General features: G+C 45.4%; 1 protein-coding gene across 1 annotated transcript in view; it reads left to right on the top strand.

Annotated features, from left to right (window-relative positions):
* The window catches only part of Pkd1l1 (polycystin 1 like 1, transient receptor potential channel interacting), a 196,372-nt gene extending 180,862 nt beyond the window's left edge, over positions 1-15,510 (top strand). The window contains 1 exon segment of the mRNA XM_005372508.1: positions 15,330-15,510. Coding sequence (XP_005372565.1) covers positions 15,330-15,510 — 181 coding nt within the window.
* Positions 15,511-16,348: the final 838 nt, after the last annotated feature.

Raw genomic sequence — 16,348 nt, 5'->3', positions numbered from 1 at the left:
TCTTGCCCCCTTTTCCTGATGCCCTTCCCCCTTTCAACCCACTTCTACATATGTAACACTGTTTATTTGTTTTCCTGTGCCTGATGTCAGACGTAATGACCTTCAATTCTAGGCATACATTTTAAAAAGCAAACCGCTGACTTCTTGAGCCTCCAAACGTGTTAGGGAGCTGAGTCAAAGCAGGAACTCAGCTTATTACTGTGAGCATTAACTTATATAGCTTAAGTGACATGGTGTGTTGTGGGGGTACCTCCATCCAATGAGATGTTCATGGCCAACAGTATAAAAATAAAGAAAAGAAGACAAAATAAAGATGTTGGGTGGCTTTTAATATGCTCAGTCTTTTTTTTTAACAACTTAAAATAGACCCTTAAAACTGAAAGGAAGGGCTGGAAAGATGACTCAGTAGTTAAAAACACTAGCTGCTCTTACAGAGGGCCTGGGTTCAAATCCAAGCACCCACATGGCAGCTCACAACCACTTATAATAAGATCCAATGCCCTCTTCTGGCATGTAGGCATAAAGGCAGACAAAGCACTCATATATTAAATAATAATAATAACAATAAATACTTTTTTAAAAAAACTGAAAGGCAATTGAGTAAATTTATGCTGTTCACAAAAGTTTTTAATACAGCATATCCGTAAAACAGAAAGAAAAGTAAATAAAGGTACACACTAGTTTTTAAAACTCACTAAGTCACCAACAAAATAACAGAAGTTGAGAACAGAACAGAGAAACTACAAAATGGTCCCTGAAGAGTGACAGAAAATCCTTCCTTATCAATAATTAAATGTGAATGGAAGAAGTTTCCCAGCCAAAACACATAAAGTGATTGAATTTCAGAGATTCAAAACTACTGCCTACAAGAATGCTAGCTTAGCTTTAGAGACACACACACCCTAAAACAGGAAGAACTGCACTCACGTGTCCTACAAAATGACAAGGAAGATTATTATATGATAAAAGGGAGTCAGTGCAGCAAGGAGGTAAGTAAATTTAAACATAAATGCACCCAACAGTGTGACCCCAAAATATACAATGAAAATGCAAACAGCTCCAAGGGAGAAATAGATACCATACAAACACAGAAAAGGATTCATATATCCACTGTTTTGAATGGTGGATAGAATGCCCACAGAAACTCAAGGAAGAAGGATCAGGCAGAACAAGGCTAAAGACTAAAACATGTACAGAGTATCACTACAACAGCAGCAGAAAAATCTCACTGACCTCAACTATAAAGAGAAGAATGTCCAGGATGTACTTAGAAGACCACAAAGCAAATGTTACTGGAGCCATATCATGTTTGTTCTGGCTGCAATGAGGACTAAAAATCACAAAATTCACAGTCAGTGAAAAGTAAATGGAGCAACCTTAAACCACCAATTGTTAAAAAATAGGGGTAAATTAAGTTGTTTTTTTTTTTTGAACAAGGTCTCACTGTGCAGGTTAAATAGAAAGATGCCTATTTTTTTTCATAGATCGGAATTAAAAATATCCATACTATCCAAAATGATTTACAGATTCAATGCTGTATCCACAAAGATCAGAAGAATATTCTTCACAAATAGAAAAAAAGAAATTCCAAAATTGTGGACACAAATTCAAATTCAACAGAAGAGAAAAGAGAGAGAGAGAGAGAGAGAGAGAGAGAGAGAGATTCATTCTTCCATGTTCAGCTACACTTCAACAAGCTGCCAAGATCACATGGAGTCAAGGAGAGAGTCTTCAATAAGCAATTCTATGGAAAGTAGACACCAGCATGCAGAATGTTCTGGACCCTTTATCTCATTTCAGACCCCAAAAATGGATCAAAGTCTTAAATATAATACCTAAACTTGAAAACTATGAAGAGAAAAACTAGGGTAGAATAGTCTTCACATTGATCTTGATGATGCATTCTTTTGGATCCCTCACTACAGAAATCACAAAAAGCAAATGTCTCTAAACGTGACCAGAGTGGAAAGCTGACCTATACAATGTCTTTGAACTATGTATTTAATAAGAGGTTAATATTCAAAATATATAAGGAACCCAAACATATCAAAGCAAAATGCAACAACCCAGGTTATCAACATGGTTCAAAAGAGAAAGGTGCTTGTCACCATTCTGATGCTCTAGGATCCATTCCAGGACCTGCATGGTGAACTGAGAAACCAGCTCTCACAGGACATTCTCCAGCCTCCACACAGGTACTGTGGAAATTATGAACCCCACCCCACTCACACACATACAAATAAATAAAGTTTTAAAAAGTCAAAGTCCCACAAATAAGTGTAGGAGGAAAGCCGCTTGTTGGTTCCGGCCGCTTAGACTTAAAATAATCACACAGAAACTTTATTATTTAAATCACTTCTTGGCCCATTAGCTCTTACTTCTTATTGGCTAACTCTTACATATTAATTTAACCCAATTCTATTAATCTGTGTATTGTCACGTGGCTGTGGGTTACTGGCTAAACTTTTCTCGGGCTCCAGCAGGGCTACATGGCTTCTCTCTAACTCCACCTTTTTTTCCCCAACATTTAGTTTAGTTTTCCCTGCCCACCTCTATTCTTTTGCCCTAACATAGGCCAAGACAGTTTCTTTATTCACCAATGATATTCATAGCATACAAAGGGGAATCCCACATTAAATAAGCTCAATTTTAAAATAGGCTAAGGATTCAAAAGACTTCAAAGGCACACACTCAAATAGCAACAAGTATACAGAAAGTGTCCGTGAGCACTAGTGGAGGAAACCCCATCAAAACTATGTGGAGATATACCATTTCCAGACAGCACCCCACTGGGCATTAGGACCATAAGGGCTACCATCAAAAACACAAAAGTTAGGAAGCTCTGGCTAACAACATGAGAACAGACTGAAATGATTGGATTTCAAAGGGATATTTCTCTTGTACCATGTAATCTGATCTCACTATTTAGTAAACTGTAATGTGCTGACATTGGCATCCAACATATCTGAGTGAACAAGATTTTATTATCATCTTTAAACTATTAAAATATTTTCACTGAAGTTTTTTGAAAGGTTAGCCAACTGTGTGAAAGACTCAAGTGCACACACCATCCAGATCCTTCTTTCCCTAAAAAGACAAATTTTGTTATTTTTTTGCTTGTTTGTTTGTTTTTTTTTTATTTAATTTCTTCGTGTAGTTAGTTCATTGGTTGGCTGCTTGCTTGCCTGGTTTTTCCAGTGTTTGGGATGGAACTCAGGGCCTCACATACATGAAAAGACATTTTAAATGAGGTTTTCAAGGAACCAGGAAAGAGAACGTCACACTCTTCCCTGTGTTAAAACTTGCCCCAGTAAACTTAGGCTTTTGTAATACATTGCACATTCAGACAGTGAGATCTTTATTCCATACCCAAACACACACACACACACACACACACACACACACACACACCTAGAAGTCCAAGATCAAGGTGACATTAATATTTGAATCCTGTTAAGGGATATCTGTTAAGTTCAAGTACAATGGCATTGTTACTGTCTAAAAAAGAAAAAGAGATAAAGAAACAGGGAAGTGGGGAGAATAAGAAACCGGAGAAGGCACCATGGACCACCTTCAAGTACTATTACTTTGGATCCTGAGACTTCAACATATAATTTACAGTAACACAAATATTTAGCCCACAACACCCTAAACATAACTGTCTAGGCATCCACTTGCCAGGGTTCTACCATCACCTGCATCCTTCAATTTGTTCCTGCTCCTATCTGCTTGCATAGGGAACAGTATGCCTTGTCTGGACCTAGTGTTCTGCCATCTAAGACTTGGTGGTTTGGTTGGTCTTAGATTAGCCCTGTGTAGACAAAGGGAATCCAGTGTACCCTGCATCTCCCAGGATCCTGGAGAGCTAGCCACACAGGCATTAAAAGCCATCATTCTGGCTCTGTGTTGCCCAAAGACTCCTTGATGCTTCTGTGCACTCCTTGGTAGAATGGCTGAGGAGTCTGCTTCATGCCCTGGTACCACCCATACTTTCTTCAGACATCAAATGTCCCTAGGAGCAATGTACTGATCACTGCTTGAGCTACAGCCTAACCCGCAAGTTCTCAGGGGACAGTACTGATTCACTAGGACCCTCTAACCCCACCCTCCTTTACGTATTCCTCTCTTTTCTCTTCCTGCCCAGTTCAGACCAGGTTTGCCTAGGCAAGGGTCTCTGGGTGTTTCAGTGGGCTCTACACAAGCTTATCCATGACTCTACTTCCAAAGACTGGCCTCCCTATGCAGAACTCCCAGGGCATTGGTGAGACTGAAAATTGTGTCTGTCTGTCTAACTGTTGGCTGAGGTTTCTGTCCCACCTGGTCCTTCAGTCATTCAGTCCCATAGAAACACACAGAGGTCTTCATTAACTATAAACTGATTGGCCTATTCGCTCAGGGTTCTTATTAACTCTTATAACTTATCCCATAATTCTTGTCTGTGTTAGACATGTGGCTTGGTACCTTTTTCAGCAAGGCAGTCACATCTTGCTTGCTCTGTGTCTGGATGTCAACTGTAGAATGACTTTTCCTCTTTCCAGAATTCTCCTGGGAAGTCTCACCTCTACTTCCTGCCTGGTCACCCCACCAATATTTCCTTCCTGGCCACTGGCTAATTAGTGTTTTATTAAAATTATACAAGTGACAGGATACAGACCATTGTTCCACAGCACTTCCCTGCTTTTTTTTTCAAAACAAGAACTCTGAATCAGATCTCCTCTGTTTAGTTTTTCTTCTGACCACTATCCATAACAACTTGTAACCAAAATCCCAAACAAAGGCAAACATCTATAATCCATTTTGGGGGAATGTAGGTGTACAAGCTACTTCCTGATGACTGGGGGTGCTGATAATCTTATGGGGACCTAAAGAAAATTTAGAATTATAGTCAAGTTCTGGCTGGAATATTCTATGAGGCTTGATCTTCTCAGGCAGCAGTCTTGAATCTGTTCTGGATGTAGAACTCAGACATCTGGGCCATCCATTCCTTTCGGATATTTCTCAGGGAGTCTTCCTTGATCAAACCTTATTCTTCTTAATTCATAATGTATCCACAGCCTCTCATTTCCTGTGGAAACAAAAGCAAAACCTCTTCTCCAAAGTAACATATCTTTCAACTTCAATTTTGAAGTCAAGGCATTTACAAAATATTTGTTTGATTAATTCAGCAGCATGTATATTCAAATGTCTTTTAGCAGCTTTTGCTCCTTCCTCAGCTGTCAAGCAATTCAAAGACAATATAATAACATACAGTATCCAGACTCTCTGTGTATTTTCCATATTTACATGGCTTTATTTTTCAACTCTATTTCTTTTATTTCTATTTTATTTTTAATTTTTTGCTTTCCTGCTTTTTGCTTTTACACCTTAGTGCTATGCCTCATCCTATAAATGGAAATAACCAGAGTCCAGCACTATTGAATCTAAGACCAGCTAGTCATTTACCATATTCCCATGGAATTCTGGGAATGTTCGAGTCCAGAAAAGCACTTGATCGACTAGAAATTTAGAATATATGTGTCTTAGTTAGGGTTTCTACTGCTGTGAAGAGACACAATGACCACAGCAACTCTTACAAAGCAAAACATTCCATTGAGGTAACAGTTTATTGTTTTCAAGGTTCAGTCCATTATCATGGTGGGACATGGTGGTGTGCAGGCAGACATGTGCTGGAGAGGTGGCTGACAGTTCTACATCTTGTAGGTAACAGGAAGTAGACTTGGTGTCACACTGAAGGGAAGCTTAAGCAAAAGAGAGCTCAAAGCCACCCCCACAGTGACATACTTCCTCCAATGAGGCCACACCTACTTCAACAAGGCTGTACCTACTAATAGTACCACTCCCTTTGGGGGCCATTTTCTTTCAAATCCCCACAATATGTAGGGATCCTTGCATATGAACTGAGCAGGCCCTTGCTCTCAGTGTCCAAGCCGGGATCCAAGCTTCCCTGGCAGCAGCCCCCTTTCCTTGGCCATAACACCATGCTGCACCTCTCTAGGTTGGACAAACAAAGACACAAGGACATGGAACAGATGAGATCCTTTATCTCCAAGTCCTGACCAAGCCACTGCCGACGCCACTGTACCAGCCACATTGGCGAGAAGGGGGTGAAGAAAGGAGGTACCCTAATAGGAAAGGTGCATGAGACCTGCAGTTTCAACTGTCGTTTCCTCCATCCTGAGTTCTAGTTTACCAGTCCACTTCCCATTAGCCAAAGCCCAAAGCCCATTTCCCAGCATTCTTTGGGACAGCGTCTTTCCGTTCTACCTCCTTCTTAAGGGGCTCCAGAAATCCTCTCAGCACCGAGTCCTAGTGACAGAGCTAATGATCCTTGACTTGTCAGGCTGGGGGGAGACACAGCCTCACATTCCAGAGCCTCATGGGGCAGAGGGGTTTACACACACACACACATAGACACACACACATAGACACACATATATATGGTGTACTTACAAGCAGGCAAAGAACACTAATTTTTTTTTTATCTTAAAAAGTTTTCAAAACACTTTGCCTTCCTTCCTGCAGCACACACATTCCCATCTCTCATGGTAGGGAGGGATAAGTCACTGTTGCCACCTCCTGAGGACGCAGGCTAGTGCTGCCCCACTTTGGCCCAGGCACTAACATCAAGACAGCTCTGCCTTTTGAGTCAGTGCTGTGAAGATGCAAAACTCCTCTTTGAGTGGTTTCAGCGTCTAGATTCTCACTATGACAGGCAAACCTGGAGAGTACGGCCGCTGCCCCATCTGCCCAAGGCAGAATGTTTGGTTAGTATAGGGGCAATTTATGTGAACCTCAAACATTGTCACTTGGCTTGGGGTGGGAGTGGGGTCTTTTCCAGAAAGCCTGTAGTGAGAGAGGTCCAGACAAACCAGCCAGAATCTCCCTGAGTTTACCTAGGAAACTATTCCCCTGGGCTGAGCCTCCACCATTTTGTGCTGTGTGCTGGGATTTTCCCACAGAGCTAAGAGCAAATCAAGGGCTCTCTAGACAAATACTGTTTGGTTCTGTCACTGGTGAATGAGTAGAGACTAATCCATGAGAACCACAAATATCAGAAGGCCCAGACCCACCAGGCCCCATTGTCATACCGGGCCCTCCCTCACCCAGATCCACCACCCTGAGGTATGGGGCTGAGGTATGGCTGGATCCTCAGCTTCAGGCCAGAGACAACAAGAAGTTGAAATGCAGAGCCGCCTGTGTCCTTATCCTGGTCACCGGATGCTACGCATCTGTTTCCTGACCTGTAAACTGTGATAGGAACCCCTCCAGGGCACTGTGCGAGGGTGGGTAATGTGTGGTTCTGAAGCTCTGAGAACGCTTTGAAGTATGCTGGGAATTATTGCTGCTCAATCTTTATCCGTCCCGTGCTCCCTGGGAGACAGTTTAATTTTGTTTCATGGGGGCTTTTATCACACTTAATATAATTTAAGGATATGCTGACTTTTTTTTTCTTTTTTGTTTCCCTTTCTTCCTTTTTTTTCATATATACATATAACAGCTTGACCCAAACTAGAGTCATTTGGGAAGACAGAGCTTCAGCTGGGAAAATGCCCTTACCAGATTGGCCTAAGGGCAAAATTGTGGGGGCATTTTCTTCATTGGTCATCGGTGTAGAAGGGCACAGCTCACTGTGGGCACAGCCACTCCAGGGCTGATGCCCCTACATGATATAAGAAAGCAGCCTGAGTAAGCCCTGAGTTGCTGCAAGTCAGTAAGCAGCCTTCCTCCACGGCCTCTGCTTCAGTTTCTGTCTCCAGGTTCCTCTATAGTTAACTCCTAGTCATGAGCCAATCCTCTCTGTTCCCGTAGACCCTCCCTCCAGGAGCACACTCACTGTCCACGTACCCTCTCTTTCCTCCCTTCCCTGCCCCATCCCCAGCTTCCCCAGTGATCTGCCAACATCCTTTTCTATCTACAGAGGACTGCTCCTCCCAAGCTCCTGTGATCCTCCAACATCCCTTTCTATCCAGTGATCCTCCAACATCCTTTTCTATCTACAGAGGACTGCTCTTCCCAGCTCCTCCTCCCAGGCTCACTTCAGGACCTGACTTGTAAATACCAGATGCTCTGAAACTTCTTGGCTTAGGATCCCCCCCTCGCTGAATTAAGCATATTTTCTGGTGTTGATTTGTTTCATTATTTACTCAACAACAACAACAACAAAAACCCATTTGCCAAGAGAATTTCCTTCCTATGAAAACAGTGCCCACATATAAAGGCTGCTGCCTCACAGTGGCAGTTTGAAGGCATCCAACACAATTATCTCTATGAGACAGAAAATACCAGATCTTGAGCTACTCAGTGAATTAGAAAAATCTGAATAATTACGATTATAATAATACCTCTGCCCTTGAAACATTTTCAACCCTATGGAGTGAATTAAATGAAGTGAATGCTTCAGATGGCCCAAGCTAGCATTTTCTACACCATTTAAAACCTGTGCTGACAGCTGACCTGACCTCATGGGGCACATGGACTCTGCACCAACAGTTAGGGAACCTGCATGGCACCAACCTAGGCAGCCTGCATGTATGTGACAATTGTATAGCTTGGTCTGTTTGTAAGACTCGGCTGTGAGATCGGGAACTGTCCCTGGTGCTTAGCTGGCTTTGGATTACCTTGCCCAGCCTTTATACAGGAGGAGAAACTGAGTCTTACCTCAATTTTATGTGCCGTGCTATGTTCAAGTCCATGGAAGGCCAGTCCCTTTCTGAATGGAGACCAAGGAGGAATGAGTAGACAGGGAGGGAGTAGATGGGAGTCGGGGTGGGGAGAGGAATGGGGAAAGAGGGAGGAGGGGAAACTGTGGTGGGTATGTAAAATAATGGAAAAATGTTAATAAAAATAAAAAGACATCTGCACACTCACTAGCTCCCAAGCTTTATGCTCTGGATGAGCTGGAGGAGAGAGAATAGCTAACAGACAATGAAAGGGAAGATGTGGTCTTGAGGCAAAACCTCCCTCCATCCTCCTCAATGTGGTGCTGTGCCCCATCAAACCATCATGGAAGAGGCATGGGCAGCCTATTGTGCCCTGAGGCAAAATGCCTAGCATGCAACACACAGAGCCACATCTCTCCTTTACCCATAGCTTCTGCCCTGGGCGATCACAGTCAAGGTGTACGGGGGTGCACAGGTGATTGTGTATGTGTGAGTGTGAGCGTGTGAAGGAGTCAGGGGCTGGGGTGTGTGCCTGAGTACAAGTCCGTCTGCAGCTTTATTTGCTCAGCCCTCTTCCTCTGTTGTCTCTGCATTTGCCTTCCATATTATTCTCCCCACATATCAATGCTTTTTGTTTACGGAGTTGCTGAAATCCACATTCCCATTTAAACTCCTCCAGGCCCCCTTTTTCCCGGCCCCAGCCATAGCACTGTGAAGATTTTAGAGTCCCCACTTGCCCAGCTCCCAGCACACCTTGGCCATTAGGAGCCTAACTTAAACAAAGCCCACAGTGGTGGTCTTGAGTCTTGTTTCCTGGCAGATCCTTCCTCCCTGTAGTTAGAATTCTTGGGTCTCCCATTCACCTATAGCTAGTTATCTTTCTGTAGCCCATATAGAAAAGGTAAGCTCCCCCTGTTGAGAATGTAAAAGGTGGCCTCATTTACCCTGTTCTTGGGTCACGCTCACCGGGCACAGAGGTGCTCGCCCGAAAATCTGCATAAACAAGGCTTAATCCTGTAGACAGTACTGCTGGGTCTGCTCCCTTGAAGCTGCCTGTGCTATTGTCTTACCTTCTCTGAGCCTCCAGACCTTTCTCATCCTCTCCCCAGTGTCCCCCACCCTTGACCACGCTCTAGGGCTGTAGGAAGGAACTGGGCTTGGTCTGTGGGGAAGACATCAGTTTAACTTCAGATGGCACAGGAAGTGCCAGGTTCATATCGGAGACTTTCAAGACTGCTTCACTGTAGGAATCCAGGAAAAACGGCTGCGTGGACTGCAAACCTGCCTGCCCTTCCCCAGGGATCTCAGGCCATAAATTCAAGTTCGGTAAGACACGGAATGCGCAATTTCAACCCTCTTGTGCTTTTGCTTGGACTGGCTCCATCCATATACATAGCAATTCATCCCTCTTTACAGTGTGCATCCATCCTCCACCTACTCCTGTTAAAGAAGTGATGGATGCACAAGGGGTTCTCTTGTTCCCTTTCTTCCACGTGGCCACATGTTGTCCCCTTTACAATAGCCGCTCTTCAATTTGCCTTTCGAGCTGAAGACACCGCAGTCCCCTATCAGGTCCCTGTAGCTTCCCTGGGGCCTTTGTAGGACTCCTTTGATGTGCTTTCTCATTTGTTTGAGTACCACAAAAAGAGTCTTGCAGCCTTCAATTGAAGGGCCAGCTGGGTGGCCTTGCTCTTTTATGCAGAAGTGTTGAGAAAGACCTGTCAAACTCTGGGGATAATCAGCCTTTATTTCTTCTCATTAAGAGAGATTGTCACTCAGCACAGATGTGGCCCAGGGGACGGCTGCTTCTCCAACCCCCTGCGTTATGGTTACCTGGTGGGTTTGGAATCCAATTTCCATCTTCACATTCCTTGCTTGAAATTGAACCATTGTTGCTTCACAAGCCAGGCTTGTTATTTTCTTCAAGGAATAGAACTATAACCCAAACATCAAATGATATGGTTTGGAAGCTTGAGGATAACCCAATAATCCTTAGTGGGAGGAGGAGCTAGAATAATAAAGACGAGCTTCTGATCCTTCCATGGCCAGAGGGAGCCATACAGACATCTTTTTTAACTGTTTATTTGCAGATCATTGTAGAACCACAGGACTTTGCAAAGATAGTCCAGAGACGTCCTAAGAATGAATCACCCAGTTTCCCACAATCTTCCCCAAACTGGGAACAGCGTGAAAAGCAGAAGTAGGTACTGGTCAGCATGTGTGTAGCTCTATCATGTTAGCATATCTGAGGTTTCGTGGACATTGCAATCTATGTATGGGTCACTTCACAGCACAAGTATCTCTTTCCATTACCTCTTTGGGGATAGGTCCCTTTCTCCTCAAACCCCTAGAAACCACCAATTTGTTTCCTAGATATTATAGCCAAAGGCAAAGAAAAGCAATTCCCAATGTAGCCAAAGATTTAAAGATATACCTCACCAACCTCGCCAATGACAACATACAGATGACAAGCACATAAAAAGATCTGAGTGTGCTTTAAGCCCTGCACTCGGGAGGCAGAGGCAGGCGGATCTCTGTGGGTTCAAGACCAGTCTGGTCTACAAGAGCTAGTTCCAGGACAGCCTCCAAAGCTACAGAGAAACCCTGCCTTGAAAAAAGAGAGAGATCAGAGTGGCATTGGTCAGAAGATGTGCAAGTTTCATCTCTCAGGACGGCTACAGTCAACACAGCGATGACACCAGATGACTTGCATGGTGCTGCTTGGAATGAGAAACAGTGCCGTTAATCTGGGATTTATCTTCACCATTTGGCACTTCTAGTTTTCATTCTGTAATGCAGATTTCTCCAAACCCAACACTTCATCTCTACCTATAGCCAGGTCACCTCCAGACTCAAGGAGATATACAAAATGATGCTTCCCATAGATGATGTCGTCTTGATGAATCTGGAACAGGCCTGGACACTGGACTCATAGCTGATACTGTGGGAATCCTGGAGTTCAGTCAGAACTGAGCCTCATGGATCACTTGAGAAGCTTTCTGAAGAGGCAGTAGTAGCGTTCCCTGAACACACCATGTGTTTCCTGGGCTCTGTGGCTAACCCAAATGTTTCATGGGGTCACCATATACCATGCCTTGAGCACAGGCATTCCTGCTCATGCTGTCCTGATACACAGAAGTCTCAGTCCTCTTCGGCCTCTGTCCAAATAGTCCCGTGTCCCCAAGAGCACTGTCTCTACTGTCCCAGAGTCCTGAGCCTCATTCTATGATTCCACTCAACACTGTGAGTTTCAGCTTCCTGTGGAAACCTCCCTGATGCCTGCCCTCTCTCCAAACTCTGGTCCCCAGAAAGTACTTTACAAGGTAAGTCCTTAGCAAGCCTGCTTAGAGCATGGTTTATTCAGCTGCCTTTTGCAGCTGCTGAAGAACGAAGCCAGGCAACCTCGATTCCTGGCCAATGTGACAGGTGGATTTCCGTCTTCATGATGTAAGCTGATAAGTACAGCCTTGGAAGAAAAAATGAGGCGACAGAGTAGGGGAGCATTTTCTGGGAAGCCCCACACAGTCAGCTCATTGTATGTTTATTATAACGCTATCTTTTCAGAGGAAGGAAATGGCTAATGCAGATAATGCATTTTGAGGCAGCTAGACAGAACTCAAGGTGAGTGAAATAAGGCTCTCAATCACAGGAAGTCAGCTGAGTCCTGTTGTCTGGCGTCATCAAGGGGCTGTGTGGTATCCACCTGCTTCAAATACGCCTCCACACCTCTTCCTCAGTATTGAGAGTATGCGAACGCAACTCCGTGTGTCATCTCAGTACAAGAAAAAGCCATTGTCTTCGCATATAAGAATAAGTACCCCACTCCTCCACAGTCCCTGTGTTTCTTTTGAAGTGATTTTCTACGCACAGCTACCTTCAGTAGGCCGAGTAGGAGCAAGTTTTTGAAGAGCAAGGCAGAAACACTTGGACCTCTGCAGCCAGTTGTGAAGACAAGCCTACTGTGTGCTATTTTGGAAGATGTTTTGGGCTGTGCCCTTACTTGAGAACTGGCTTTTCCGCTGCTTGAGTTATGAACCCACCAATTCCTGTGGTTACTCTGTGAAGTCCTCCCCAACAGTCCCAAGAGGAGTCATCATTGTGGCTGAATTGTTAACTCATCTTCTCCAAAACTCAATTCCTGAACCCTATTGTGCAAGATCTCAAGACATGACTATGTGGAAAGATTGTCTTTATGGAAGGCATGAAGGTAAAATGAGGTCAACCGTGTGGGCCCTACTGTAGGAAGTAGACATGACATGGATAGAGAGGACGATGACCCCGTGAGGACAGAGGAAGATGGCATCTACACAGCTACACGGCCCATTTCCAACCTCCAGCGCCATGAGAACAGTCCTGGTCTGTGGACCTTTGTTAGAACCGCGGGGAACTAGACACGCACTCACCTTTGTCCACTCTCCTGCATTACTGAAGACTAGGGTTTGAATCCCTTCTTCATCCACCTTCCCCACAGCCCTCGCTAGAATCCCTTGAGCCTCCAGTGCTGCCATTTCCTCGTTTGTAAAACTGGGCTGTGACTTTCCTCCAGGGAGCTCTCATGAGGACAGCCTGTGTGAGGCTGTTGTTGAGGCTAAGCCATCAACAGCAATGGCTGTTATCGCTCCTCTCATTCACTACACCAGTGTGTAGTAAGTATCTGCCGCACCCTGGGAAGAAACACACCCAGCTAACAGTCTCTGCACTTATTGGCACTTGGTTGGTGGGCACAGCTGTCTCTAATACATTCTTGGGACAGGTTTGTCAGTGTCCTCCCAGGTCCTGAACACTTGGAGTGGTGCCAACCATGCCCAGCATGGCACCCAACAGTCTGCAGGGTGTTGGCAAGCCTATCAAACATATTTATTTATATGGTGAGTGAAAAGAAGTCTATCGCCAGGTGTGGTGGCACATGACTTTAATCCCAGCTCTTGGGAGACAGAGGCAGGAGGATCTCCATGAGTTTGAGGTCAGCCTGCCTGGTCTATACAGTGAATTCCAGGGTAATCAGAGCTAAGTAGAGAGACAGAGAGACAGACAGACAGACAGACAGACAGACAGACAGACAGACAGACAGGAAGAAGAAAAAGGAGGAAGAGGAAGAAGAGGAGGAGGAGGAGGAAGGGAGGAAGGGAAAGAGAGAGGAAAGGTGGGAAGGAGGAAAGGAGGAAAGGTGGGAGGGAGGAAAGAAGGGAGGTGGGAGGGAGGGAGGAAAAGAGGGAAGAAGGGAGGAGGAAGGAAAGAAGATGGAAGGCAGTATTTGTACTCTCTGAGTCCTGCGCTCCTCTCTGTTGTTCAGATGGACATCTGTAGCTTCCCATTACTGTGTGTGGTGACACATTCACAGCCTCTGCGACCTGGACTCTGACTCCCACAAAAATTCTACACATGCCACCCAAGTCTAATGTATCAGGTCAGAACTCAATGGGTCAGGCCTGGGCTAGGTGGAGCACTAGCCAGCAGTCTGGTCTCATGACTTCCTGCCTGTACACTCCTAGATACCCTCTTCTTTATGAGAAGATCTCATAAGGTAACCTTGGTTATCACACCTAAGAGAGATGGGCCCCACTCCTGGTCCTTCGCTATGCTGATTTGACCCATGAAATTTTTCTTCGTATGTGCATCCAGGTCCTGTGCTTTCACGTAGAAGTATTTTCGTCCTTTGCACGAGCTTTTGCTCTCCCAGCTCCTAGCATTCTGGCTAGACTGTTAAGTATGGATGCCATTCACCTAGCAAAACAGACTTTGGCAAAAGAAAAGACACATCCCAAAGGAGGCCTCTTGAGGTAGAGGACAGGTGAGCAGGCTATGCATAAACAAAAACATCATAACAGAGACGCGGAAAGGACAGAAGAGTCTCCCATCAGCCCCGGAGAAAGAGAACAGAACCAAATCGCAGGTTCTGGCAGAAGACCGAGAGCCAGGAAGAATCAGGGAAAACAGCCACAACTACCTTAGGAGCAATAGAACCTCCCCAAGGTGAAGGACCAGGCAGGGATTCCAAGCAGGACAAAACAGGAACCAAGCACCGATCTTTGAGAGATTTTCTATCTCCTCTCCTTTGACAACAGCATGGAGCAGCAGCAGATAGGCAGGAGTAGCAGCAGGTGTGACCTTCCAGGATTAAAGCTCTCATTTAGGCTTTGAGGGCCAGGGCGCTTAACTCCACCGATGCTGCAGCTCTTAGGCCTAGGAAGTCAGGATGCTCAGTCCTTTGCATTGTGATACTGCCATTGCAGCTTCTGGGCTGTGGTGCTGGGTTCCTCTTCTTTACCGGCAGTCAGGCGGTGCTGTGCCTCCCTAGCAGGCAGGGCTACAGCTTGTGATGTCTGCCACCATGGCTGCCACCGCTATCCAGGACATGGCTACTTCACTGATTTTGCTGCTGCCATGGTCTCTACAGTGCCGGCCATCAGTTCCACTCTTGGGGTCCCTCCTGGGCTGCTTTGCCACTTTTGAGGCTCAGCCTGCCGACCTCCTCTGCTGTTTGTCAAGACTAGCTGACAGTTCCCACAGCTCTGCTCTGGCTCCTTGCGCAGGGCTGTGTGCTGTGTGGTTCCCACAGCTCTGCTGCTTGTTGTGACCTTGCATTTCTCCTAGCGCTACTGCTTCTGCACGTCAAAGAGACCAGCCATTCCAGCGGTTCCCCACTTCTGAGCGTTGATCTTCCCACAGCTCTGTCTCCTCTGTGGATACCAAAGTGGCTGTTCACTCTACTGTTTCTGAAGCAAACAGTGCCAGCCCTGCTTATGACTGCTACATCACTGCCATCACCGCCATCACCGCCATCGCTGCCATGTTGCCTCTGCTCCCCCTGCTTCCCTCTTCATGTTACCAGTTTAGCCCACTCTATTAACCAGGGAAACCTCTGGTTGGGCCTAATGTTGCAACACCAGGGTAGGAGGGGCATGATGCCTGCCGGTCAACTCACCAAGTGAGCGCAATAGCCTGGCTACACAGCCAGAGGAGATGCACCAATAGCAACCAGCTTTGCACACCAATGAAGGCTTGTGTGTGTGCCACTCACGGCTTTGTCCCTTCGGGCCACTCACAGAGGCCCTTCTGCTAGGCCGCCAGGGAACACGCTCTCCTCCAATAAATTATTCAAAAATATATACAACTCGCATCCATAATTCAAGCCTCGGGGTGGCAGGCTGACAAATGGTTCTTATTTCCTGTGACATGCGCGTGGCTGAAGGAAGAGCTCCACAGAGGTTTGTCAGGCCACCACCCCACCCCAACAACAACTTGAAAGCTGTCCTGAAAGTTTAGAGAAGAGAAAAAGGTCACCCAGGATCTCTCCACCGCATGCCACCAAGGAAATAAACTTTACCCTGTCCCCGCAGACTTTCTCCAAGGCAAACCAACACGATTGGCCCTGCGGGTATTTTTCTGTAAAGTAGCTGTCATACAGTGGTTATTTTTAGTCAAGCCATAACCTTTCATTAGGCAGAATTTCCATACTTATTTATTTCCCTTTGTGCCACTGATAAAATGCTGCTGAATTTTTACTGCTGTCCTGTTACCGAGAAAACGAAACGGCTACCCCTGTCCCCAGGGTACTCATTGCCACATTCCCAGAGCCTCTGATGTTTGCATCAACCTTCATATCTATTTCCCTGCCATCAAGGCAATTGGTGTTTACACTGCATTGAGAAGCAGACATTGCTGGACTCTGCCATGGCGGTCTCCAG

Source organism: Microtus ochrogaster, linkage group LG1 (assembly GCF_000317375.1).
Source record: "Microtus ochrogaster isolate Prairie Vole_2 linkage group LG1, MicOch1.0, whole genome shotgun sequence".
Taxonomy (NCBI): Eukaryota; Metazoa; Chordata; class Mammalia; order Rodentia; family Cricetidae; genus Microtus; species Microtus ochrogaster.
The sequence above is the reverse complement of the archived record's forward strand: the minus strand, read 5'-3'. Positions and strand labels throughout refer to the sequence as shown.